Source organism: Leptidea sinapis, chromosome 14 (genome assembly GCF_905404315.1).
Source record: "Leptidea sinapis chromosome 14, ilLepSina1.1, whole genome shotgun sequence".
Lineage (NCBI taxonomy): Eukaryota > Metazoa > Arthropoda > Insecta > Lepidoptera > Pieridae > Leptidea > Leptidea sinapis.
Window position 1 is genome coordinate 4,621,304 of NC_066278.1, and position 26,074 is coordinate 4,647,377.

The 26,074-nt window shown below is 33.4% G+C and overlaps 1 protein-coding gene across 1 annotated transcript in view; it reads left to right on the top strand.

The window, feature by feature from the left end:
- Positions 1-26,074, top strand: part of LOC126967882 (transmembrane protein 151B-like) — a 42,435-nt gene that overhangs the window by 3,176 nt on the left and 13,185 nt on the right. Inside the window, exons 2-4 of the mRNA XM_050812577.1 lie at positions 14,893-15,041; positions 17,406-17,609; positions 25,410-25,494. Coding sequence (XP_050668534.1) covers positions 14,893-15,041; positions 17,406-17,609; positions 25,410-25,494 — 438 coding nt within the window. The remainder of the gene's footprint in view (positions 1-14,892; positions 15,042-17,405; positions 17,610-25,409; positions 25,495-26,074) is intronic.

A 26,074-nucleotide genomic window follows, 5' to 3' on the forward strand; every position in this document is an offset into this window, starting at 1 on the left:
TATTTAAAAGGCGTAGGCCCGGACTCATGGGAGTCAGCCCTTGTTCATCGGATCCAAAAATAGGAGACAGTTGAGAAGATTCGGATTCGCTCAGAATGTTGGACCTTAAATAAATAATTGAAATCACAGTCACACAGACACTCAGAACTAAAATAAATTACAATGTAACTAATAATTTTTGTAGGTATAATTTCAGTATATAATTAAATATATAAATTGGATGTACGGGAGTTTCTAGAGTTAAAAAAGCGATCTAGCTAGTTCTCATCACCTGTTTTTCCGAGTTTTCAAACGAAGCAGAACTCCACCTACTTCCTATTGAACAGTATATCTTTGCATATTAATACCTCAAAATACGTAACACATCTACATAAAAATCCACAATATATACCAAATAATTATTTAAAGCTGCCTTTGTACTGCATGACGTCATGTGAGTAATAAGTTGCGACACATTCAAGCCATGTCCTCGAGTTGAAACTGAAGTTGACACGTTTTGAGTTGGGCTCAGTGGAAATAAGGCTTTTAGAAGCTTTAGTAAATTGTAACACAACTTAGATTAATTTATTTCATAATAGAGTTACGAACGTAATGTCAATAAGCTTATTTTTAAAGAATACGAATTTTGTTTCAAGGATCTTTGTAAAGACGTGCTTTGAATACCTATTCAAAGTACCTACTTATTGGATAAAGCGAAAATTATTTTCATTTATTCTTTTAGGAATAGGACTTTGAATGAATTTTAAAAAACCTCAAAAAATACTTTGTTACAAAACTCACCATAAGATTGTAACTGATATATGATATTTTTAGATGGATTCAAAATATTATAGTGAAAATGAGATGCAAACTCCTTAGAACCACAAAAAAATTAAATATTGCTAACATTGAAGAGTTTAAGTTAAAAAATATCGGTTGTTTTTTCAGAAATAATAATAATAAATCTTGATGGAAAACGGGGGTTGTAATTGTTATTTTGTATATTTAAAAATGATTTAAATATTCTTCTTTTCTAGCATTTTGGTTGGAACTGATGGTCTTGTTACCACTGTTCTAAATACATCAAATAAAAAATAGAAGTCTTGTTTTAAACTGGTTGAAGCATGTTACCGAAAATGGATAAAATTGAACTGAGTTCGGTTATTAAGTAATTCTGTTTGAAACATTTCACTAGGAAACAAGTTAGTCAAGATTTATAGAATACTTAAGGTGAAAATACTACACCATAGTAAAGCTATGAATAGAAATGTATGTTGTAGTTTCTGTAGGTCTATATATATAAAAGTGAATTGCTGTTCGTTAGTCTCGCTAAAACACGAGAACCGTTGGACCGATTTGGCCAATTTTGGTCTTGAATTATTTGTGGCAGTCCAGGGAAGGTTTAAAAGGTGAATAAATAGGAAAATGCTGCTAAATTAAATAAAAACAACAAATTTGTTTTTCCTTTGATGTGTCCATACATAATTTCCATGAGAGAATTTATTCTGCTGTGACGACAGCATGGTGCATATTTTACGAAGTAATTTTTGATGTTATGATATATTATTGACAAATTCATATAAAAACATTACTTTATTTATTATATACAGAACAACGTCTGTCGGGTCAGCTAGTCTTAAATAAATAAATAAACTACAGTTTTACGTTGGTGCGGTGACATTGAACGTGGAAGAAAATCTACAAAAAGTGAGCCTCGCTCGGGTGGATCAAGAATGGTAGTGACAGAACAAATAGTAAAAAAAATTAAAAATTGTTTAAACAAATCGTCATATTGTCATAGTACGTTTGTTTAATAACTAAACATTTCAACTACCCATGAAAATTAGACATGACTTAAAAAGCAATGACGCGGTTCTCTTGCGTTGGATGCTATGAAAGCCGTCCATCCTTGCATCCGCGAACATTGCCGAAGCACTGCAAAAGCGGGGCAGCCCCAACATCAACCTGAAACCATTATTACTGAAGGCGAAAGGCACTAAGCGTTCTTTGAGTATATCTGATCCACAGGCTGCTCGGATAGAAGGTTTAACAATATGCATTGATTATAATTACCTTAACCTCACTGCTACATCGAGCAAACCTGCGAGTGAGCATTACTCCTCACCACCAGCCCTGCGTTCCCTCTCATTATCCATTTGGTCTTCAAGGTCTTCTGTGACGTAATGTCCTAGGTACTTAAAATGGTGAACTTTCGCTCAATGTATAAATGATTTAAGTTAGCAACATGTACTATTAATTTAATAACCCTAGGAGCCTACGTAAATTGCAATAACACAAAACAAGATAAACATTAATAGTAAGACATAATAAGATACTTTTAGACTGTCTTTCGAGTAAGTGGTTATAAGTGAATATACTTAAACACATCTACAACATACAAACTCGCAAATTGTACAATCTACTTACAGCCAATCCATCACAAAGAAATTAACGAGTTCGAGCGTGCCCTAACATATATAATTTAAAATCACCCTCTTGTGAATGTTTGCGCTCACGAACAAAAGGAAAGTCCCCATTATACGTTAAATTACATTCCCAACTTTTCAATCTTTCATTCATAAAATCACTGAAGTATTTTTAATATTAACGAAAATTATAAATATATTAACACTGTTCTGAGTTGTCTGTTTTGAGATCAAACCTTATAATTAGTAAGTAAAAATTACTGTAATAATAAAACTTAAAACATTTTATCGACCACCCCGTACCGGTAAAATTATGCAAGTATTTTTGTTTGTTCTAGTGTTTGTTGGTTGATGTTACGGCAATACCTAATTTCACAGGAGTTTCAAGTAAGGAGTGGCAATTAAATTGAATTACAGGAAGTAACTGAGGTTATATATATCGATAACAATGGTACCATATATAAAAATAAAATTGCCAAATGTCTTAAAAATTATATCAATACAACTATGTGACGATGTAAGTTTACGATTTATTTATTTTTCATCACCAAATTCCACTTTTATTTTATCATAAAAATTGACGGGACCAGCAAGACGTTCATTGATGTGATACGCCCTGCCGTTTAAAATGCAGAGCAGAGAATTCCTGTATAACACAAAATTGTAAGAAGCATCGCGATTGCACTCGTCACTGAGACAAAAGTTGTGAAGTATCATTAGACGTGTAATTGCACTATCTACGGCACCTTCCAATCCGAAAAACAAATAGTACTTGCACTGTGGCAGAAAGAGACGCCGTTTGGGTACCACCTACCCTACCCTTCTCACCTACCCGGCATTCTGTGAAAAAAAGTAGCCCACTGTCATATTAGTGCTGCTAATAATAGCTTCTGATGCCACTGTCAGATCTTTACCAAATTGCAATGGGACTACACGGGAAGCACCAGCTTTCAAATAAAAATAGAATTATCAAAATCGGTTCACCCAGTTGAAAGTTCTGAGGTAACAAACATACAAAAAAACATTCCGGCGAATTGATAACCTCCTCCGTTTATTGAAGTCGTTTACAAAGGTTTCGCCTGATTTTTTTTTGTATAAATAAATATTTGGACCATCACAACACGAATACCCTCAAAATATCAGGAAATTATCAAAATTACCCTAAAATGCCAATCTAATACTAATCTCTGGATAAATTTCCCACAAAGTTAAGAAAAAAGATGAGACGGATAGAGATGTTCTAGTTATGAATACAATAATATATATTTATTAAGGATTCTGAATATAGCCAAACATTTCACAAGTATTGTGTAACTTGTTCGTAACTCAAAGATCCGTTATTCTAAAGTATACCCTGAGGAAATACGTGATGTTGTCGTGGTTTCCAGATTGAAAAGTTAATACGAGTTGGTCGGTAGTTATATAAAGTTACGACAAGGATAGAAGGCAAATAGATATACTTAAGGTTCTCATAAAATTTTAAGCGAATTTGAATATAAGTAAAAACACACTCCCACACTCACACACACAAACACACACAGATACACTTGCAAGGGTAAAAACAACAGCCTACTATTATCACACTTAAATATTATAAAGGCGAAAGTTTTTGAGTGTGTGTATGTTTGTTACTACTTCACTCAAAAACTTCTGAATGGACTTTACAATAATAAACCTTATACATAAGAATAACACATAGGCTATAATATATAAAGATTGTTTGGATTATCCAAAATATAACGATAAGTGTCAAGAAAGTACGAAAAAAACTGCCATCTGCGAGCTATTCCGGATGTAATATACAGTGGAAATGTTTATCTTAAATATTTCTACAAAAAAGCCTGCAACTCTTCATACGTCTATCTCTTTTCTGTAAGCCACTATCACCAATATAGTGAACCATAAATACCAAATGATTTGAGTTTTTCTTTAGTGTTAATTCCGCCAATATGACAGTCTCGTCAGACATGTCTCGTTGAGACGAGAGTCTCGTGCCAGATTTTGGCAAGACAACACATCCTGAGGATGCCTCGTGTAGAGGCGAAGCACGTGTCGAATTGCTCAAAGACAAGTATTGGTGGAATTAACACTAAAGAAGAACTCAAATCATTTGGATTATTATGGATTTCCGCAAAGTAACGCCTAATTCATGATTCTTTTTGTAACCATAAATACAATAAATATAAAAATAAATAATAATAAATCTTTATTTGTTGCAAAAAAATACAATTTTGCTTAAAATTACCCTCAACCCCCAAAGGGAAAAAAATCACCAAATTAAACTTTTATAAACTTTTACAGTGTGAGCCATGCTAATCATTAAATCTAGATATTACTATTTATTAATTGTACACCAGTACTATATAAAATGACATAGTTTTGATAGTTTTGTAAAGAAAATTGTATTATGTTTGTAATAAATCAAAAATGTCAAAATCTTATGCGAGAGAGGTAATCTAGCACCACTCGAGTCCTCAATGCCGTTGGCTTGGTCCCCAGCTTAAAGTAGGTAATAGGGGAACCAAAATACATCCACCCCCACTCAATAGCTTAAGGAGGAGGGAATGGCTGAAAAACAGTGCTTAATAGACACAAATAGCTTACCTAATGGAAAGTTAAAACTAGCCGCCCATGTACATCCACAACAACAGATGCCAAGATGCATGAACAGCCTTTGAGGCGAGAGCATACTCTTAGCTTCGAGGTGCCTGAAGCCTGATGCTTCTGGCACTGCAAGGCAAAATGTAACTTAACTTAATTGAACATTACTTGAGAAAGGGCTTTAATGACATGTGGCAAGAAGCGCATTGCAACTCTTCTCAATATATAAATAGAAAACACAGAGATATTTTTCAATACATAAATATATCGTATTTCATTGTTACATATTTAATTTGGTAAGAATTCATTGGGTTCGGAGGCGTATCTTTCAACATTTAATATTAAATTCTATTGGGGCAACCACCGTTTACAAGTAATAAATTTGTACCTCTGGAATAATTTTATTTGAATCATCGTTTCCACATGCTTTCATTTTATTAGTAAGTGTAAGTGGGTGGATGATATTATGTTGTAATGAAATATTTCTTTTCAAATTACTTTCCTAATATTTTTTTCGTCAGCAAACATTTTTTGTTGGATATACTCTCTAAAAAACCCGAGCCAAGGGGCCTTTGTAAGCAAAAATTAATAAAAAAAATTTTTGCTTGCCGAAAAAAAAGGCAAAAGAGAATTTTTTGTAAAAATGTTGAAAAAAGTGACAGATAGATAATAATGATGAATAATTTTTTTTTTTAATTTTATGCAAACATTTTTTTTTCTTTTGTGAGAAATCTTTGTCCGTCACAAGGACTTCCAAGCAATTTATTATACGGGGACCCGCAAAGTACCGCCACTGTCTCAATTATTAATATTTGGTGTTTTGAAATGTGTATATTGCCATTTTTGGAATGTCTCATTCGGCAATAGGTTTTTTAAAAGACTTTTACTTTTTTTTCGACTAAAATTGATCAACAAACGGGCTTCTCAAAATGAAGTTTTTTTCCTAAATTCTGCGAGTAAATCGTTTGTATCTCGAACAGATATTTGGTATACTTACTGATGAAAAGATTATTTCTATGTATTTCTTTTTGAAATTACGTAATCCAGTGAATAAAAACAATATTCTGTAAAAGCAAATGATTAGTAAAGTTTTTTAAACAGGCATTTTGAATAATCAAAATAAACCTAGCTTAAATAATTAATTTGTTTTACCCATAGTTTTTATCATTACATATGCCACAATATCGCTTTTATGAAGATGTAAATGAAAAAAAATTAAGGTATTTAATTCAACTTCAAACATATTTATTCAAAAAACGATTTTAAATCCACTTATTGAACGCATTGACAAAGATGTATTTAATTTAAAGGGGCACTTACCTGGATGGAATACAACACTGCATCCTTATAAAGTTGGAAGCTGTTATTGGCACAGTATTTCACTGAAAACTTTGTCAATGCGTGGCGTTGTATTCAAAGCGCGGTCGACACACCACTGAACGAAAACTCTGCATAATAGATGCATACGCAGAGTTTTGCTTCAGACAATTTTCGAGCGTGAGTGTAAGTCTAATTATTAATTGTATGTTAATGATTGAACGTCAAAAACTACTAACCCAGATGTAAGAAAGGGCGCAAGAAACGCGGCGGGTAATTAAAACTTTTAACTCTAGTGATAAAATCTTCTTTTACAGTAGTTGACATTAAAATTGTAAATAAAAATAGTGTTAAATTAAAAAGATAACTTCTTTTCATACCGATGTAAAAAGGTACTCCACGATGCTTACTATCTGAGGACTCATTGACCGCAAAAGTTCATTCATTCGAGAGGCTTTACAAATTCAAGTTCTTTAGAGCGCCGAAAAGCTCCTCATTAAAAGTGACTTTTTAACGTAACGAAAGCTTGTTGATATCACCTTTTTGATATAATTTATCTGTAGGGTTAATCCTTATGTGATTTTTAACGAGTGCGACTAGTACGACATACATCATTTGGTCAAATATTTGAATAGTTATGACGATGACGATACTATACTAGTAAATAGATTTAATCCAAATTTTGCAATTTTAATAGGGGTCGGGACAAGATATGGTCTCCATATTGTAACTAGATGCAGACATATATATATTTTTGCTGCTTTAAAGCGTCCACGCCGACGACGTTGGGTAAGTAGGTAGATTTATTATCTGTAGGGTTAATCCTATGTGACTTTTTACGAGTGCGATTCTTAAAGACATACCTCCTGAAATTCCACCTTCGCAAAAGACGCCATAAGCATTTTTTTTTAAAGTAATAATAATTATAATAATCAACTTTCTACAACGTAGTTTGTTTGAACTATGGAATGAATTTCCTTACGTGCTATTTTCAGGAGGATACGGCATGAATACCTTCAAATAAAACGCATACTTCACTAAAAGGCTGCAAAAGCTCCTGTGCTTCCTCTGGTGCCTTAGGAGAATAAGGAAGGCGATCATCTACGCATATTGTACTTTTTTAGGGGTAGTAAATATGTTTTTTTTTTCGATGTGTGCTCACGGCATCATGACATCAACACCGTGAATTTAGTTTACATCCGTTTTTTTGTAACTTTGACCTTCAGAGATTTATTCTGGATATTTATACATACCTAATATTTGCTTGATTTCGATACATACCTGTTATTGATATTAAATAACTTTTGACATCTTTTTTTTTTGAGAATATTAGCAAAAAAAGATGTAGATGTAAAATAATTTAAGAGTTTTTTATTTTTGTATTATTGTGGCTAAGATGTGTATTATTTGCTTACATAACCTGTAAATTATTACTATTTATATATATTTTTTTTCTTGGAAGAGTAGGACAAACTAGCGTACGGGTCTCCCCCGTCCACATTCTCTTGCAACACCAGAGGAATCACAGGAGCGTTGCCGGCTTTTAAGAAAGGTGTACGCGGTTTGAAGGTACCCATGTCGTATCGTCCCGGAAACAACAATGTAATAAAATAGATTTGTTTCTCACCGAGGCCAGATGCCCCTGGTTCGATTTTCGCCTGCCCAACGTGTTTTCGGTTTTCAATTTCATATATACATTTATTCGCCGCTAAAATTAGTTAGTATTACCTTAGCTAGACCTTTTTTTGCTGTCAAAGTTATGATAAGTAAGAACTTACCTAACTAACTAAACAATACAGAAATCCAATTATTATTCTATTCACAACTCACCTGCCAGCTCCATAAGCAAACTATAATTGGCGACCATGACACAAATAAAGGGTTGACCCACGCTATGGGGCTCAGCTGATATTGAGATAAGGCGCAGTAGGTAAATGAATATATTCACACGAATCTGTTTCTTAGATTTGAAATATTCTTGCTGCAAGTAATTTTATTGGATTTTTACAAACTCGTCATACCTATTTTAGAGTATATATGCCGTGAGCTATGCCAATTAACAAATCGATAACTAGACTTTAACGGCCTTATAAATAAACTTGAATAAACCAAGAACATGCAAACTGTTTACAAATAGACATATTACTTATGATTTGTTTGTACGGACGTATAACGTTTCCCGCGTTTATTTGCAAGGCTGCCTGACATTCGGAAAACCTCAGAATTATCATTATATTGAAAGTTGTCAGCGATATAGTAAAGTTTTGCATATTCTTGGTTTATTCTCAGGTATAACTTTATACCAAGTTTATTTGTAAGGCCGTAAATGTATATTGAAACTATACCAGTCTATTTAAGCTGTCAATACATTATTAAGAGCGTTTCACATACCACATCGGGAAAATAACTCTTATGTAAATCCATGGGAGACAGTAGCAGCTGTTAGGCCCCGTATCCACTAAAGCGGAGAGGAGAGGAGATGTATTTTGATAACCAATCAGATTACGCTAATTTCGACTCGTTATCTCCTCTCCGCTTAGCTTCGGTGGAAATGGATTAAGCGGAGAAGAGAGGAGATGGCTCATTTTTCATCATAGAATTTTGTACCGCTTCGAGCGATCAAGCGCGACAAAGCGGAGATGCGAGTAGGCGAGCCTATCAAAGACATCACTTGCCTGATTTTTAGCTCTCACAGCTCACATCTCCTCTCCGCATTGGTGGAAATAACCTGACAGCTTCACGGCTTATCTCTTCTCGTCTCCTCTCCTTTCCGCTATAGTGGATACCGGACCTTACGTTATGTTTTGGTATCTCGCACATCTCAATTGGTTCACTGAATTTTTTGCATTTGAAACATAAAGATATTCTTATATCTACTGAGTTGGAACTCCTCAGTCTAATGGGCTATAAAGTAGAGGATTTAATATGTAGTTACGCATTCCGTTAAGAAAAAGTAAACCTTATATGATCAATTCGTGGGCCCTCTGTCTTTGAAGACCGTTTTTTATTTGTGAGAGGAGATAGGCCTACAAAGAGATGCCGACGAAGTGTTTAGGGCTTAAAGAATTCCCCTTAAAATATCTGGTGCGACACAGAAATCTATTAAAAAGGCATAAAAGGCATTTGTTTTCTCAAAATTGATTCTTTAAGAATTCTTTTTGATGTCAATTCTAATATACTAGATACTACTACCGCTTCGGAAACAAATTGCGCTCTGAGAGAGAAGAAGCGATGCAAGATCTCCAGCTATTTCCAGACCAACTTTCATCACAAGCATCTCATTAAGTTTCTACTACTACGTGAATCAGAAAGGGTATAACATCCCTTCAATGCTACGTTATAATATAAGTCATACGCAATACGAGTAATATTGTGATGTTTAGGCATTTTTCTACTATCGGATATTATGTCACATCTACGTTATTCATTTGTTTTAGATTTGACCTTAAAGAGAGATCAGAAAAACAGCTGATAAGGGTTGCGGGACGTATAGTTTTTGCGAAAACTTATCACTTCAAAAATTGTATTAAAATATAATGCAAATTCATTTCTGACTTCACATAGTCGTTAGTGATGACCTAAAGAAAGTCTGGTTCAAAGTTAAGTATACCTAAAAAGTTTCACCGTATATATAATAAAGAAACTTTGTAATTGTGTAACAAAATACATACTTATTTCCACGCTAAAATACATACTTATTTTACTTATTTTCGCGCCTGGTCCCTTTGTAATCTCAATTCCGTTTCTCTGATTGATTTAGTCTTAACTAAAATACTTTTTGTAGTTTCTCTACATGATATCATTATACTATATTTTATCGTTTCGCCAGGAACATTCAAGTTATATCATTAGTACCAAACGATTAATAGTTTAGTTCAAGCTGAAATATTCCCTAATCATTCCCTTTTACCCTAAGGTGACACCACACAATTATTTCTAAATATAGAACGTGATTTCTCACCGTCATTAGTTAAGATAAGGAGTACCGTACCGAACTTACGGAGGGTTGTCAAATATTGATGGGAAAACGTTAATATTCGTAGCAATTGTCGACCTGATATAAATAGATTAGGATATTTTCACAACATTTATTTAAGAAAATCCAATTGAGAAGATAGGAATTTAGAGCAGCCTGGATTCAAAATTGAATTATTTTGGGAATCGTGAGCAATATCCTATTCAAAGTGAATTATTAAATGAAAACTGTTATTAATTAGCGAAGAAAAGATGAATATTAAAATATATATTTTGTTTTTATCACAAATATGAAGCGTACTAGCTTAATATAAAACAAAATTAGATGCATGATTCTTGCTTGCTGAAAAGGAAAATTGAAAAATGGTAAGATTAAATAAAATAAATAAATTAGAATTATTAACACTAGAATGTTAAATAAATGTAGCACATATATTTTTTATATAATACATTAACAAATACTCGTAAGTATCTTTCAGGTTATAAAATAAAAAAATATGAATGAAATACTATTTGATATGAACTATATGAAATGTTTAAAAAAGCTTTTTAGCAATGAAACAATTATTTTAGATAATACCTAAAGTACTAAAATAATTGAGGACGTTATATATAACAGTGTTCAATTATATTGTAAAATAAAACCCATTAAATTTTGAATCAACAGCGAAAACGAATTATAAAAATGTAAACAAAGCTATTCTTACAAAAATAGACCTTTTGAAAGTGATCCCTCGTTCGTCAGTATATTCAGTGAATTGGATAAACATTTTCCGGTTCAAGTTTCGTTTATTTTACGCGTATGGAGTTACATGGAGTTATATTTTCTTACATACCTCATATTATGATTCCTTTTGTACATGAATAATGTTTTATTTGTATCATTAGTGAGAGGCAATTCAATACGTTACTATAACAAATCTAGGGATACAGTTTGGAGCTAGTTAAATTCCTGGGCATCCTGGGCTGCATTGTAATGGGCAGAGCGTACCAATATCAATATCATGAGCTGAATGTCTTGCTCGTCTCGTCCCTTAATTTCATAAAAAAGAAATACAATAAATAATGAAGCCATCCAAGCGTAAGAAAAACGGCGTCTATACATCTGTAGCGGGAGGAGATATTATTATCTATTTTGCACTCTGAAGATATTAAATGGAAAACGTACCAATATAATATAATACGAGCCCAACAGGCAGTGGCTTAATATTGTATATGAAATCGATGCAAATATGGATATGTATTCACGTAAACACACGGTCTTGTCTACGATACAGCCTCATGCAGATTTTTTCATTTAAATCTGCCAGAGGTTTTGGAATAAGCCTCGATGAAAAATATATTTTGCAATTAGTTCGATGGCATATGGCAATACGGCACTTTATAATATCTCAATAATTTTGATTGTACGGTTTGTACGTGAGTATCTTTAAAACTGTTCCCCATATGTTACTCTGTGTCGTCAACATAGCCTACATTATCGAGGTCTATCTTGCGGCTGCAGTGCGGTCCGTCACCTGTCATGCCGCATTGAATAACGTCATGCGTTGGATTTTTTTCTTCCAACGTGCCAGCTATCCTAGAGCCGAACAGTGTTTCTAGTAAAGATGGCTAGAGGCTTGAGAGTTAAGATGCATGGCTTCGATTCCTTGGAAGCCGCTGGTATGGTTCATAACAGAAACTCTAGATACGTCTTAGTTTGAAAGCACGTCAAACGGGGAAGGTGCAGCGTTGGAACCTCCTGAAAATCTGAAATATGCAAATTATGGTATTTTAGTATCTCCTAGAAATCTCAGCGAAAAAAACGGCTTGTACCTTTGATTCTAGATATAATACTTTTTCTTTTAATGTAATTATTGCGTTTCCTTGCATTGAATAGCGTGTCTTGCTGGTATATTGATCTTCCAATTTTAACCATAAAAAATGACATTAAAGTTAGCTCAGATAAAGTTGCATTAGTAACTATAGTTGCATAGGTCTCGCATATGAGTGGGAGGAGCCTTTGCACAGGAAGCCGGCTAGATTAAGGGTACCACAACGGCGCCTATTTCTGCCGTGAAGCAGTAATGTGTAAACATTACTGCGTTTCAAACTGAAGCGCGCCGTAGCTAGTGAAATTACTGGGCAAATGAGACTTTACATCTTATGTCTCAAGGTGACGAGCGAAATTGTGGTGCCACTCAATATTTGTGAGTTTTTCAAGAATGCTGAGAGGCACTGCAGTATATTGGGTAGAGCTTACAACTTTTGTAAGCTCTACCCAAAAAGTTAAAAGGGGCCCGAAACTTTATTTGGTCATTTAATTAAAACATAACGTCGCAAATTTGATTTCACTTGTAACTAATTGTTGTAATGATATTCAATAGTAAGTAAGAAAGTCAGACGACATAATCATAATAATATGAGCGAAGTATTTGGAGCGTATTGTCCCAAGTGAGTATAATACCGTCCTTATTAGCGTTGATTCATGCATATTTAGCTCAAGATACGTGTGGGGATGTCGACATCTTTTTTACGATATTTTGTGTTCGTATTCAAATATACAAGACACACGTAAACTTCTGTGACTTTTAAAACTAACTAAAATTTCATACTAACGCGTACTTACCTACACAACACTAAACACTGACATGAAAAATAATATTGGACGTTTAACTTAACTACTGAAAATTATTCATACATGGGGCACACTAACAGCATAACAAATAAACTTGGCATAAAATTATACCTGAGCTTAAACCAAGAATATGTAAATTGTTTTCACATAGACATTTGCCTATGGTTGATTTATTAGGACGTATCATGTTTCCCGCGTTTATTTACATGGCTGATTGACATTTGGAAAACTTTAGAATTATCATTATAATGACAGTATTTTCAGCGATATAGTCAAAATTTTGCATATTCTTGGTTTGTTCTCAGGTATAACTTTATATCAAGTTTATTTGTAAGGCCGTGAAAGTTTTGCACTTCTAGGTAATGGAAACTATTTGAATTTCGAATGTTATATTTTTTGAAACGTTGCAACTTTCTTAGTCATAAAAAAATAACAATTGGCAGGAAATCATTTGTCAATTGTTTTTTATCACACATCAAAGTTCTACGTACGCAAAGAAAATGGAATTAAGTCGAAAAGATTTTAGAGCGATGATTTTTCACGATTTTAAAAGTTCTCTCTCTCTCTCTCTCTGCATTTGACATTCATATTCAATGTCATTTCTCTGACCTAAATTAATAAATTGATTTTGATTCAATTTAAATATTACTCCTATTAATCCTACTATTAATCCTTTTAATATTATAAATGTGAAAGTTTGTATGTCTGGATGTATGTTTGAACTTCTTTAACGCAAAAACTACTGAATGGATTTTGATGAAACTTTTTATAAAACTATCGCGTGAATTATACTTTTATCGTTTAGTCCTAAGGTAAATAAGATACAATTTACATACTCGCTAAATGGAATTCCTATTAATAAAGTAGGTATTGTTAGGGATTTAGGTGTTATTTTTGACAGCAAGCTAACTATGACTGAGCATATTGATTACGTTGCGAATAAAGCGTTCAAGAGCTTAGGTTTTGTGATACGTACCTGCAAACCTTTTAATGACCTTGCATGTATTAAATCTGTTTACTATGCATACGTGCGTAGTGTCTTAGAGTACGCAAGTTGTATCTGGTCGCCCCATTATATAACATATATTAAAAAAATTGAAAAGATTCAAGCTAAATTTATAAGGCACCTTAACTTTCGTCATAAATTTTTTTCCAACTACAAAGATGGCTGCATGTATCATAATTTAATTTCACTAGTAGACAGACGAACGTTATTAGATACAATGTTCTTATTTAATATAATAACTAATCTTCTGGACTCCCCAACATTACTTGCTAGTATTAACTTCAATGTACCACTAAAACGAACGAGAAATACGCCTCTTTTTTCATTATCATTTAACACTACGAACTATGGTAAAAATTCTCCCATTAACAGAATTTGTAAGCATTACAACGAAGTTTTTTCGAATGTCGACATTCATAATCGCAGTAAAAATAGCTTGAAAACAGAAATTATTAAAATATTAATGAATACACTAGATACAAAAAATGTTACTGTAGCAATATAAAACGAACAAATAGGTACATTAACACACGCACATATACACAAACACAAACTACACGCACACATACACATCCAAACATAAAATAAACACTATAACCGATTATAACATAATATAATAATAGATATATATATATATTAAGTTCGCATTCATACGCATAATATTATTCTTTTAATGTTTAAACTATACATATTATTATGTTAAAGTAAATTAAGTTGAAATTCATTTAAGTCGATTTTTTTGTTTATAAGTTAAAGTAATTTAAGTTGAAAACTCATTAGTTGATTTTTGTTTATATAGAGAGACCTGTAATTGGCTATTATATGTACACTAATTTTTAAGACTAATTTGTAATATTTATGCTGTTGGTCTTTTCAATAAATAAATAAATAAAAATAAATATATGGCAAAACAACGTTTGCCGGGTCAGCTAGTTGTTTATAAATTGTTGCTAACTCTGTATTTGTTTCAGCGTCCCAGACAACAGAGTCTCTGTGGAGTGTTGCGGCGCGAAGGAAACTGGAAGTGTCTTCTCCTCACCCTCATGATAGCAGGATGCCTTGGGTCGGTGGCCTGGTGCAGTACTGCGGAAATCGATCGACAGCTCATAGACCTTACGAAGTAATGATACCTTTTTCTTATTACTTATTTTACTTAAAAAAAAATTCGTGTCAGCTCCGACGACGACGCCGGACTGGACTGTTTACTCCTTACAAACGATTATCTTAAAATATATAAAATAGGAGAAGGAAGTATTTTTTTTATTAAAATACGGGACGAGACGAGCAGGACGTTCAGATGATAGTAATTAATACGCCCTGCCCATTACAATGCAGTACCGCTCAGGATTCTTGAAAAGCCCAAAAATTCTGAGCGGCACTAGAATTGCGCTCGTCACCTCGAGACATAAGATGTTAAGTCTCATTTGCCCAGTAATTTCACTAGCTACGGTGGCCTTCAGACCGAAACACAGTAATGTTTACACATTACTGCTTCACGGCAGAAATAGGCACCGTTGTGGTACCCATAATCTAGCCGGCATCCTGTGCAAAGGAGCCTCCCACTGGTAAAAGTAAATGAGTTCATATATTTTCACATTCACATAACTTTAATTATGGTACATTAAATATATTTCTAACATTACATTATTTATTTAGTAACATCATTGTTAAATACTGTGACAATAGGTTTACGAAAACTAAAATTCGATACATGAACATCAGAAGTTATGTGATTTACAAATTGATTACGAATCGTGAAAACCATGCATAATTGGTTGTACCATATCTAGAGTTGTATTCTATTAGTACAGTATTCTACTAGAAACTTTGAGTAGAGTTCTACCTTCAAAAATTTTACGAGCCGCAATCCGTCATCTTTATCAAAATTTTGACATTGGAATGTGACCCTTGAAGTGTTCTTTAAAAATGTTACAATTTCACGCGTTTTAATCCTTTAAGAAGTGTTTTATTTAAATACAAATACCTAGTTATTTGAACAACTAGTTATAAGTACGTAGTTACCAGTGGCTCTTTTGCACAGGATGCCGGCTAGATTATGGGTACCACAACGGCGCCTATTTCCGCCGTGAAGTAGTAATGTGTAAGCATTATTGTGTTTCGGTCTGAAGGGCTAGCTAGAGAAATTACTGGGCAAATGAATCTTAACATTTTATGTCTCAAGGAGACGACCGCAATTGGGTTTTTGAAAAAAAAAAATTATTGATTTTTTTTATGTATTTTAAAACTTTATTATTAATAATATTGATATTTAATGCAAAAAACTTCAAAAAAAATTTTTTTCAATTAATTATAAACAATTAAAAATTGATGAAATTTAAATAAAAATCACGTGACTATAAACGCGCCATGATTGGTCACCATAGTTGTGACGTCATAATGTTATAGCTATTTAATAACAGTACAGCGTTTACGGCTATTACACGTGTCTAGACAATAATATTAAAAATTTATTGCTAAAATACGAGTTGTTAGTTGGTTTCGATTAGCTATGTGTGATAAAGGATTTATTAAGGCAAAGTCTGATAATATTCCTGATGTTGATATATTTATGATCACCGATTTTTTAAAAAATGACGTTCGGTTTAAAATTGAATCCCAATCATTAGATAAAGATACATAAATTTATTATTTAAGCACTTTAATTTATCAATAAAAATTTTTTTTAATGCTATGATTTTAAAGGTTATGATTTGGAGTCCAGTTAAAAAAAATTATTTACTGAACTTTACTTAAATATATAATAATTATTTGATTTATATACTTAGATAAATAATAATTAATAAAAATGGTATTAAGAAATACTTACATCGAAATGATCTTCACAACAAAAAAAATTCGATTTTGTTTGGGGATTATCACGGTGCACTGCTTGAAACCATTTATTTCGACGTTTGTCATCCTGGGGAACATTTAAAAACATTTTATCAGGAGTTGCCTTTGTAGTATTCTTACATAATGGTACAAAACAAGAACGATAACTTTTGAGGTTCGACATTTTTAATATAAATTTAAATATTTAATAATGACAACAAAATTAAATAGATCAAAACACTGTATTTATTATTTTTCTATCAACTGCAATGAGTGAAAACTAACATTATGACGTCACACGCGCTCGGGTTTGTTCGGGAGTTGTCGGCGTGTCTTCGGTACTGGATTCAAAAATTTTTTTTTATTTTGAAATAACTTTTGAATTATTGCGAAAAAAAAAATAGTTTTGTTATAAAACTAATATATAATCTTTCCATTTATCACAAAAAAATTTTTTTTTCAAAAACCCAATTGTAGTGCCGCTCAGAATTTTTTGGTTATTCAAGAATCCTGAGCGGCTCTGCATTGTAATGGGAAAGGCGTATCAATTACTATCAGCTGAACGTCCTGCTCGTCTCGTCCCTAATTGTCATAAAAAAAATCTCCTACTGGTAAAAAATCTCATAATAACAGTCAAAAATCATTCGTATAGGTACCCAATTAAGCAGACAGTTAGGGGATCTCCGTGTGACGTGGGCTACGCCTATATCCCGATTGCTTTCGTGTTGCTGCTGTACCTGGTGTATCTAGTGGAGTGCTACCACAGCACGGCCAGGATCCAGCTGGCGAGGAGAGTGGAGGTCGCCACTGTCAACTCCAGGGTTCATACGATGAGAACTGCAAGCCCAAGGGTCTGGTAAGTATATCAATTTTAAAATTTTATGTTTTATTGAAGTTATACTTCTTTCTTAAAAAAAATATGAGAGTGAATTTTTAAGATGTGCGCGACATTCGTTATTTGTTTTTTGGTATCTTCGTCCATTATTAGGACAGGCAAAGGGTTCAAGACCATACAGCCGTATTCGTTATTTAATAAATAATTGTCAAAGCCATCTTTGCTGGTTTATACAATATTGTTCTCTTTATAAATGTAGGATAGCAGGAGGTATAAATAATTTTAAGGATTTTTGCTTTGTTACGCCAAAGAAGTATAACATCTTGCGTGCATACATAAGTACACACACACTTTTTATTTTTCATTGAGTTTGTACGATATTGTTATTATATTGTGATATTTATAAATCAAATATTTAATACTTGACTAAAATGAAACAATAAATAATTGTCTTTTTATAAATATCAAAAAGAATTCTAAAGGAATCAGTATTGAGAAGACAAATTATGCCTTTTTATAAGAAGCCGAATTGAGATTGCAGCCTGCAGGTAAATTGTTTATATAGCAATGTAACGTCTTGAAAACTAACTAACAGTGGTATGTACGTGCCATCTCTCTTGTCTGATCTCAATTTTAGGGTTCCTTAGCCAAATGGCAAAAAACGGAACACTTATAGATTCGTCATGCCTGTCTGTTCTGTCCGTCCATATGTCACAGCTACTTATAAACGATAAGAACTATACTGTTTGCAACTTGGTAAGTAGATGTATTTTATGAATCGCATTAGCTTTTTTATACAAAAATAAAAAAAAGAACAATAAATAATTTGTTGTGTTTTTAAAGTGATAATCCTCACTTCTAGGATTAATACACAAATAAAATTTGAATAACAAAATTTTATGAACGATGCGGGAATCGAACCCACGACCTCCGGCGTTCGTTATAAAATCTTGTATGCCTTGTTCAACTGAACGATACGTCACTCGAACGGTTAGCTCAGTTGGGCACCGACACGGAACGCCGGAATCGTTCTAAAAATTTTGTTTTTCATCAAACCCATACCCATACCCATAAACTGAATAGTTTGCGCGAGAGACACTTCCAAAGTGGTAAGAGCCCCCCCCCCCCCCCCCTCCCGTAACTTCTAAAATAAGACAATGATAGAATTTAAAAAATATATGAAGTACATAACCATGCAAACTTCCACGGAAAATTGTTTTGAACGAGATCGAGTAAATAGTTTTTTTAATACGTCATAAATCGTATTATCAATAACGTAATTGAAAAAAAAAACACTATTATTAAAACATACAACGAACTACAATATCTTTTATATTCTGTTACTTGCTGCTACGGAACCCTTCATTGGCGAGTCTGACTCGCACTTGGCCGCTTTTTTAATATTTAGAAGCCCCAGGATCTCTAACCTTACTTTAAAAACTTTTAAATTACCTTTAATTCTAGATATTAAAAATAGATTCACAGTAAATACTTTTTCATTACTCATACTCGGAAAGTAATGTTGATTTGATCTGATTATTGGGTGGAAAAGGCTGCTTCCCTCCATAGAGAGGGAAAAACTCATACAAATTACTTCCCACCTAAGGGCCGAAATCTTCTTCTTAATATATATAAATCTCGTGTCACAATGTTTGTCCTCAATGGACTCCTAAACTAATGATCGGATTTTAATGTGGATTTCTTTATGGAGTGCAGTTTGATCCAACTTGAGAGATAGGATAGTTTTTATTTCAATTTGGGACCCATAATTATTTTTATTTTCAATATTTCTTTTGTATGGACATATTTTCTATGAGAGAATTTATTGACGCACGGTTTGACAGTTCTGCTGCGAAACAATTTCATTGTAGGTTCTATACATAATATAGAATGTCATTGACAGGGAGCATATTTTACAAAATAATTAGTGGTGTTATGAAATATTACTGACAAATTCATAAAAAACAGTATTTTATTTATTATGCACAGAACAACGTCTGTCGAGTCAGCTAGTAAACAAAAATAGAACTGTTCATAGCAGTTTTATGTAAAAAAGAACTAATTAAAAAAAATGATGCAGCCATGTGACTTTCTGAACAGCCAGTGTGAACTTAGCGCAAACGCCTTTGAGCGGAATAAACCGCAACAATTACGTGGTAAGCTCCATATTTGAAATTTAAAAAGTCGACATAAATTGGCGGGATACTAATCTGTGCTTACATAAACAACTAGTTTTATTTTCCTCATATTCGAAAACAAAAGTAGAGTGTTTACCTCGGGTAAAAGTATCAATTCCTACTCGGACTAAAGCCGACCTCGCTGCGCTTGGGCGTTTAAATACCTCGGGAATTGATTCTTTCGACCCTCGGTTAACAATCTACTATTTCGCCTTTGGTTATTATTGGTTACGTGAATTTTTTTTTCTACATTATTAAGTTGACAGTAATACTTAAACATCTTAAGCAAAATGTTTTGTCCTACTTTAAAGTTTTCTTGTTTTAATCAGTATAATATTATATTCTGTTGTATATTAATCTCTCTGAAATCCTAACTTTCATAATGTTTACGTTAAGGTTTAATTTAATCAATCTATTTTGATACTCATGCTGAAACTGATGTAGCTCAATACCCTTGTTTAGTAATGAACTCTGGCAACTTTCCAAGACATACCTTAAATGTTTCACTCAGAATGAGCGACCTTTTATGTAAAGTAAATACAAAACATTTAACCTTTCTTAGGACAAATATTTTGTGACTTAAGTATGGTTTTATTTTGTGTTATATCATATATTAAAACGAACAATATAAATATAACAATGAATTCCATTTATTACTATCTAGAAATATTGTTATTATTATGACGTGTACTCACGGTATATATTTTATTAATTTGATGCCGACATTTCGATCCAATTTCATGAATCGTGGTCGCGGCGGAACTGCGGAGGCGGCGAGAAACTCTTGACACATTGACACTAATAGTACATCAATCTATCCACGTGGTGCCTAATTCGTTTTGGTCTTTGATTCTCTCATTCACGACACACACTACTGATGGCGTCCATATTTGTGGGTCTTTTTGTTGCATTTGTACTGCAGAGTGAGACCACGGTATTCTATGTTGCCGCTAGCCTAAAACCATCCTCGCTATTAAAATTTTTAGGATGCTTTTTTATTTTGATAGCCCATATTCTCTAACAAGCCGTGGGATGTATTGGCGTTCAGCAGAAATCACCCGTGGGGTATGCAGCTCGATCCAGTGGTTGGTACCGGCTTTAAGCAAGTATTCGGCTATCGCGGATTTTTAGAATCGTTATCTTTGACTCCTCATATGTTCCTTAACGCGTTGAGAAATAGCTCTTTTCATTTATCCGATACCTATATCCTATCCGATACCTAAGCTCCTAAGCTTCCGCAGCTGCAATCAACTTTATAGACCCGGGGCACTGGTACGGAATACTGTCTTTTGGCGAACGTAGGTAGGCGACCACTTTGTTGAGGGGTTGAAAAATTTTTTTTATATCAAACTTCCTCCTCAATATCCTTACCTATTTTATCAGTGACCCCTTCCACGTATGGTAGATTAAATATATGGGAATTAAAGACCAAAACGAATTAGGCGCCACGTGGACAGATTGATGTACTATTAGTGTCAAATATCAATGTGTCAAGAGTTTCTCGCCGCCTCCGCAGTTCCGCCGCGACCACGATTCGTGCAATTGTATCGAAAAATCGGCATCAAATTAATAAAATATATATTGTGAGTACCCGTCATAATAATTACAATGTTAAAGTTCCACGTTGATAAAACTTATATATCTATAAATATTGTATTTTATTGGCGGTTTATTTCGAAAACTTTGTTTTTATGACCAGTAACGGATTACGCGGGGCCCGTAGCAAATTCTTTCAATGAGCCCTTGGTATATACTCGAATTAGTCAGTTACCAAGTTTCTGACGGGGGTTGTCTCAGTAGGAAAAGTTGTAACGTTTCACGTTATTGCCACATGAAGAAATTCAATATCTTAATAAGTTTCTCTCAAAAATATATGCTCAGACAGAAATGAGTGGGACATGCGGGGCCCCCTTTTGCGAGGGGCCCGTAGCAATTGCTACACTTGCTATGTGGCTAGTCCGGCACTGGTTATGACCCTGAAAACTTAGAAAGGGATCCCGGGTTTAAATTGCGTAAGGTGGAAATTTTTGTATGTTGAATGTAAATTATGAATGATTATAATGATAGCTATATAATAATATGTTTCTTGTATTCAATATGTCATTGTATGGCACCCTGTAGATGTTTCTTAAATATACATATTTGGGAAATAATTATTTAATTATAAAGCCACCATAAAATGCAATTAAAATAAATACTATTTGATATGCGGTGCTGAAAAAAATTTATAAAAGATTACATTAATTTATATTAAAGCTATTCTATTTCATTTTGTGACATGAGACCTAATTTTAATGTTTATTAAGTAAACAAGATAAAAGGAACTGAAATAAAGAAATATTCAATACATTTTAATAGCCTCATCATGGGCCCAACTGTAACAGTAGTAAATTACTAGCTGTTCTACTAATAAATACTGAGGAAATGAGACTATTACCCAGGAAAAATTACCTTGTTGGAATAGCAATTCTGTTACAGATAGTCTGAAACTAATTTTATGCTTCGCTGGACTGAGAATACAATTAAAATTATGGCGCAAAGGTTTCATACTTATGACAAATGTTCTGTAGGGGTTTATCTACTGTATCTATTTCAAGTAATATATTATATAAAATATTTTTTATTTATATTTCATTTTTATAAGCTTTTTATCAGATGTTGCTTACTAGTTATATTGCCGCAAGGCGAGAAAGTTATCATTTTAAGCTAACGAAATGTCTTGTGACATGGCTCCTGTGGTTCCTCTGCTGTTGCTGCAGAATGTAGGCGGTGGTCATCATCAGGTGACCGGTACGCTTGTCGCTAACTAAAGCTGATGTTAAGTGGTCACCGCCACTCAAATTCTCTTGCAACATCAGAAGAATCTCAAGAGCTCTTCGACATACTTTTTTAAACACAGTTTATATTTACTTGGTAGTTTTGGGTTGTATTGTAACCAAACCTTTATAAAAAAAGTGTGTGTGTACATATGTGCGCACGCAACAGGTTATACTTCTTTGGCATAACGAAGCAAAAATCATAAATATGATTTATTCCTCGTGCTATTCTACGTTTTTAGAAAAAACAATTTTATAAAAGTCTTGCAAAGATGGCTATGAAAATTAATAATTAAATAACGAATACGGCTGTACTTGAACCCTTTGCCTATCCTAATAATGGACGAAGAAACCAAAAAAAATAACGAATGCGCAAAGGTCAGAAAATTTTAGGAACCAACTTCACCCTGTTACTTTTGTATCACAGTGATGCGCGCGCATCTTAAAATTTCACTCTCATCATATTTTCATAGACCGCCTAAAGAAGCATAACTTTAGTAAGGAAAGAGGACGTGAAGAAAATGTTTAATGGCTCTTACGTAGATTAAAACTTGATGTTATTGCTCAGTTGCAATATATATATACCCTGATTTGGGGTAAAGGAGATTGTCACACGCTTACACAACACATAACTTCAATTTAATTTGTATTGGCTGTAAATTTATATGGCTAAAACGACTTTATTAATGTCAGACATAGAAACATTTTACAAGAATAAATGAGGAATTAAATTATTAAAACTTCCGAGACTTTTGAATTCGCGATAACATCCCGTTTCTCGAAACTAAACTTACCCTGATGAAGGACCTCTAAATGCTCCGAAACTAGTCGGTATCAACACATGAAATAAATAAATATAAGTTTCTGTATTACTTAAAAATTTTAACAAAAAAACAACCGATAGCATAAAAAGATTCGGCCGAGTATCGTTAATTTGTTCCTAAGAATTGAAGAGTTCCGTTACTTTGTCATGGATCCCATAATCAGAACATAACCAAACTCTCACCAAACTACTTTTGAAGTATATCCTTTCCATATATACAAAAAAAGAATCATCGAAATCGGTTGGCACGATATTACTTATTGCAAATTTAAGACATTTGTGGTTTTCTCATGGATGTCATTGTCAGATCTGGGATTGAGAATCTCTTCCTTTTTTGAAGTCAGTTAAAAAAAGTGTAGAAACTTAAATGGATAATATAGCTTAAGTTATAGCCGCGTTTTCAACATTTAGTTAGCATGGAAAAGCTCTCAGCTTTTGTGTTAAGAAGATTAAATTGTGTCCGTGTTTACGGACTATTGTTTAACAGTGCTATAGATCTTTAATATTTATTCATTTGATAGATAGTATTCGTGCTTATTAGAATTTGACATTTATATTGAAACTCAAATCTAAATATTTTCTTATATTTGTAATACTATGATTACATTAAATTAAAACTATCATTACGAAGAGAGTTTACCAAGAATAGTGGCAGCATTTCTGCGTTGGTCAGCTAGGCTGATCCGTTGACCTAAATAGCTGCAAGCGCTTGGTTTTCTAGTAGCCTTTATATCTTATATTAAATTAACAAACCCGTACCCATGATTGTTTTAAGAGAGTATGAACGGCAATGACATATCAAGGGTTTAGGCAAAAGAAATATGACCACAAATGAACGTGTTGCTATTGTGTTAATAAGTATGGTGAAACCACAAACCACGTGGCGGTCCTTTTGGCACGGTAGAAATAACCCTTCATCATTTTATTCGGTACATAAATATTATTATTTTATGTCTATACTAGCTGACCCGACAGACGTTGTTCTGTTCATAATAAAAAAAACTCTTGCGTATGTAATGTCGTAAAATCCGTTCTTAGCTGATCTCTACTCGGCGAAAGGAATATTCCTACCAAATTTCAAGTCTCTACGCCTAATGGTTCCCAAGATATCGTGATGAGTCAATTGGAAATTTCTAATATATATCTCGGAGATTTATTTGGATTTAAAATCAGGCGTCACGGTGTTGGTATCCACCATGTTATTTAAATCGATCAGTGCGCACAACCGGCGCGGGCGCTAGCTTGAAGACGAATGCGACTTCTCAATGAGCGCTCTACTGATGGACAATAATAACAAACTTCAATCACGTCACCGACAGTGACGTACACAGTGACAACTTCAAACACACTTTGAAAGATGACGTTCGCCATCAGTTCAGCCCAATACACAGAGTAGAATATAATCATACAGGCCATATTACTTTTATATTCTAATTCTCTGACATATATATTATATATAGATTTATTATATATAGATTTAATAATTTAATTCGTAATGAAAGAACGGCAATATGTTGCTGTGGATAACTTTTAAGTTAAAATGTGGGTAGAATAGTGTACATCTAGGCTTATTATGTTTTCATGTCCGATCGATACCAAAAAGAAATTGTATGATTTATGAAAGTATCGTTTTAAACAATTATTTCATCTGCTGTAAACTTTAGTCGCATTATAAAATTAATAATACCTTAAAATAGAGCATCTAATTTATTAGTAGATTTGATATTTTGTTGATACCATTGTTTAATTAAATAATATTTTAGGTACATTTATTCAAATTATAGAAAAGATGTGGTTTATTATGTTTTTTAGCTAGTAGCTCCTGTTGATTAGCAATACAGCTGTGGCTAATATTTATAATCAGAAGCAATTATCAAACTTGGTCTCCAATGCATTTCTAAACTTCCAGTATTGTAGATGTCCATGGCCGGTTACCCCACCTATATAAAAAAAAACAAATTCATGTTGTTATTAAAGACATTAAATTCTATTTATATCATACCAGGTGGAAGGCGATCTGCTATCACTACGTTAGAAGAAAACGTCAAGTAACTAGATATCGCAATGGAGACGCTTACACAACTACTCAGGTAGGTTCATGAATTATTTATTTTCTTATACATAGTCCATTGATGTATACAAGATAACAATCAGGTATAAATACATCGTCTTGCCATAAATACTGAAACAAAGAAAAAACACATTTATTACGTTTAGAGTGTGTTAGTTTAATACATAAATATAAAACAATGTAAAATATAAAAACCTTATTCGAAGTGCTCTCCATTGGCTGCAATACAGTCCTTTAAACGCTAAGGCCAGTTATCAATAGAAGCACGCACTCTTTCCATGGGAAAATTCTTTACTGCCAATCGTACGCTTTGTTTTAGGGACTCCCAAATTATCATGGCGTTTAGAGCATGCCGTACTTTCTAAAACTGATCATAAATCATAATCCAGTGGATTTAGATCGGGACTATACTTTCGTTAGTTCGTTTCCAACCATGACAGCGTAGACCGAGCCTTATGACTCGGCGCCAAGTCTTCAAGGCTTCCTTGAGACCTTATAGTACCTTTTCAAGAATGGTATCGTGATACACTTGTGCCGTTGTTTTGATACCTTTTTCACAAAAGTATAACTCAGTCACTCCTTCATAGGTAATAAATACT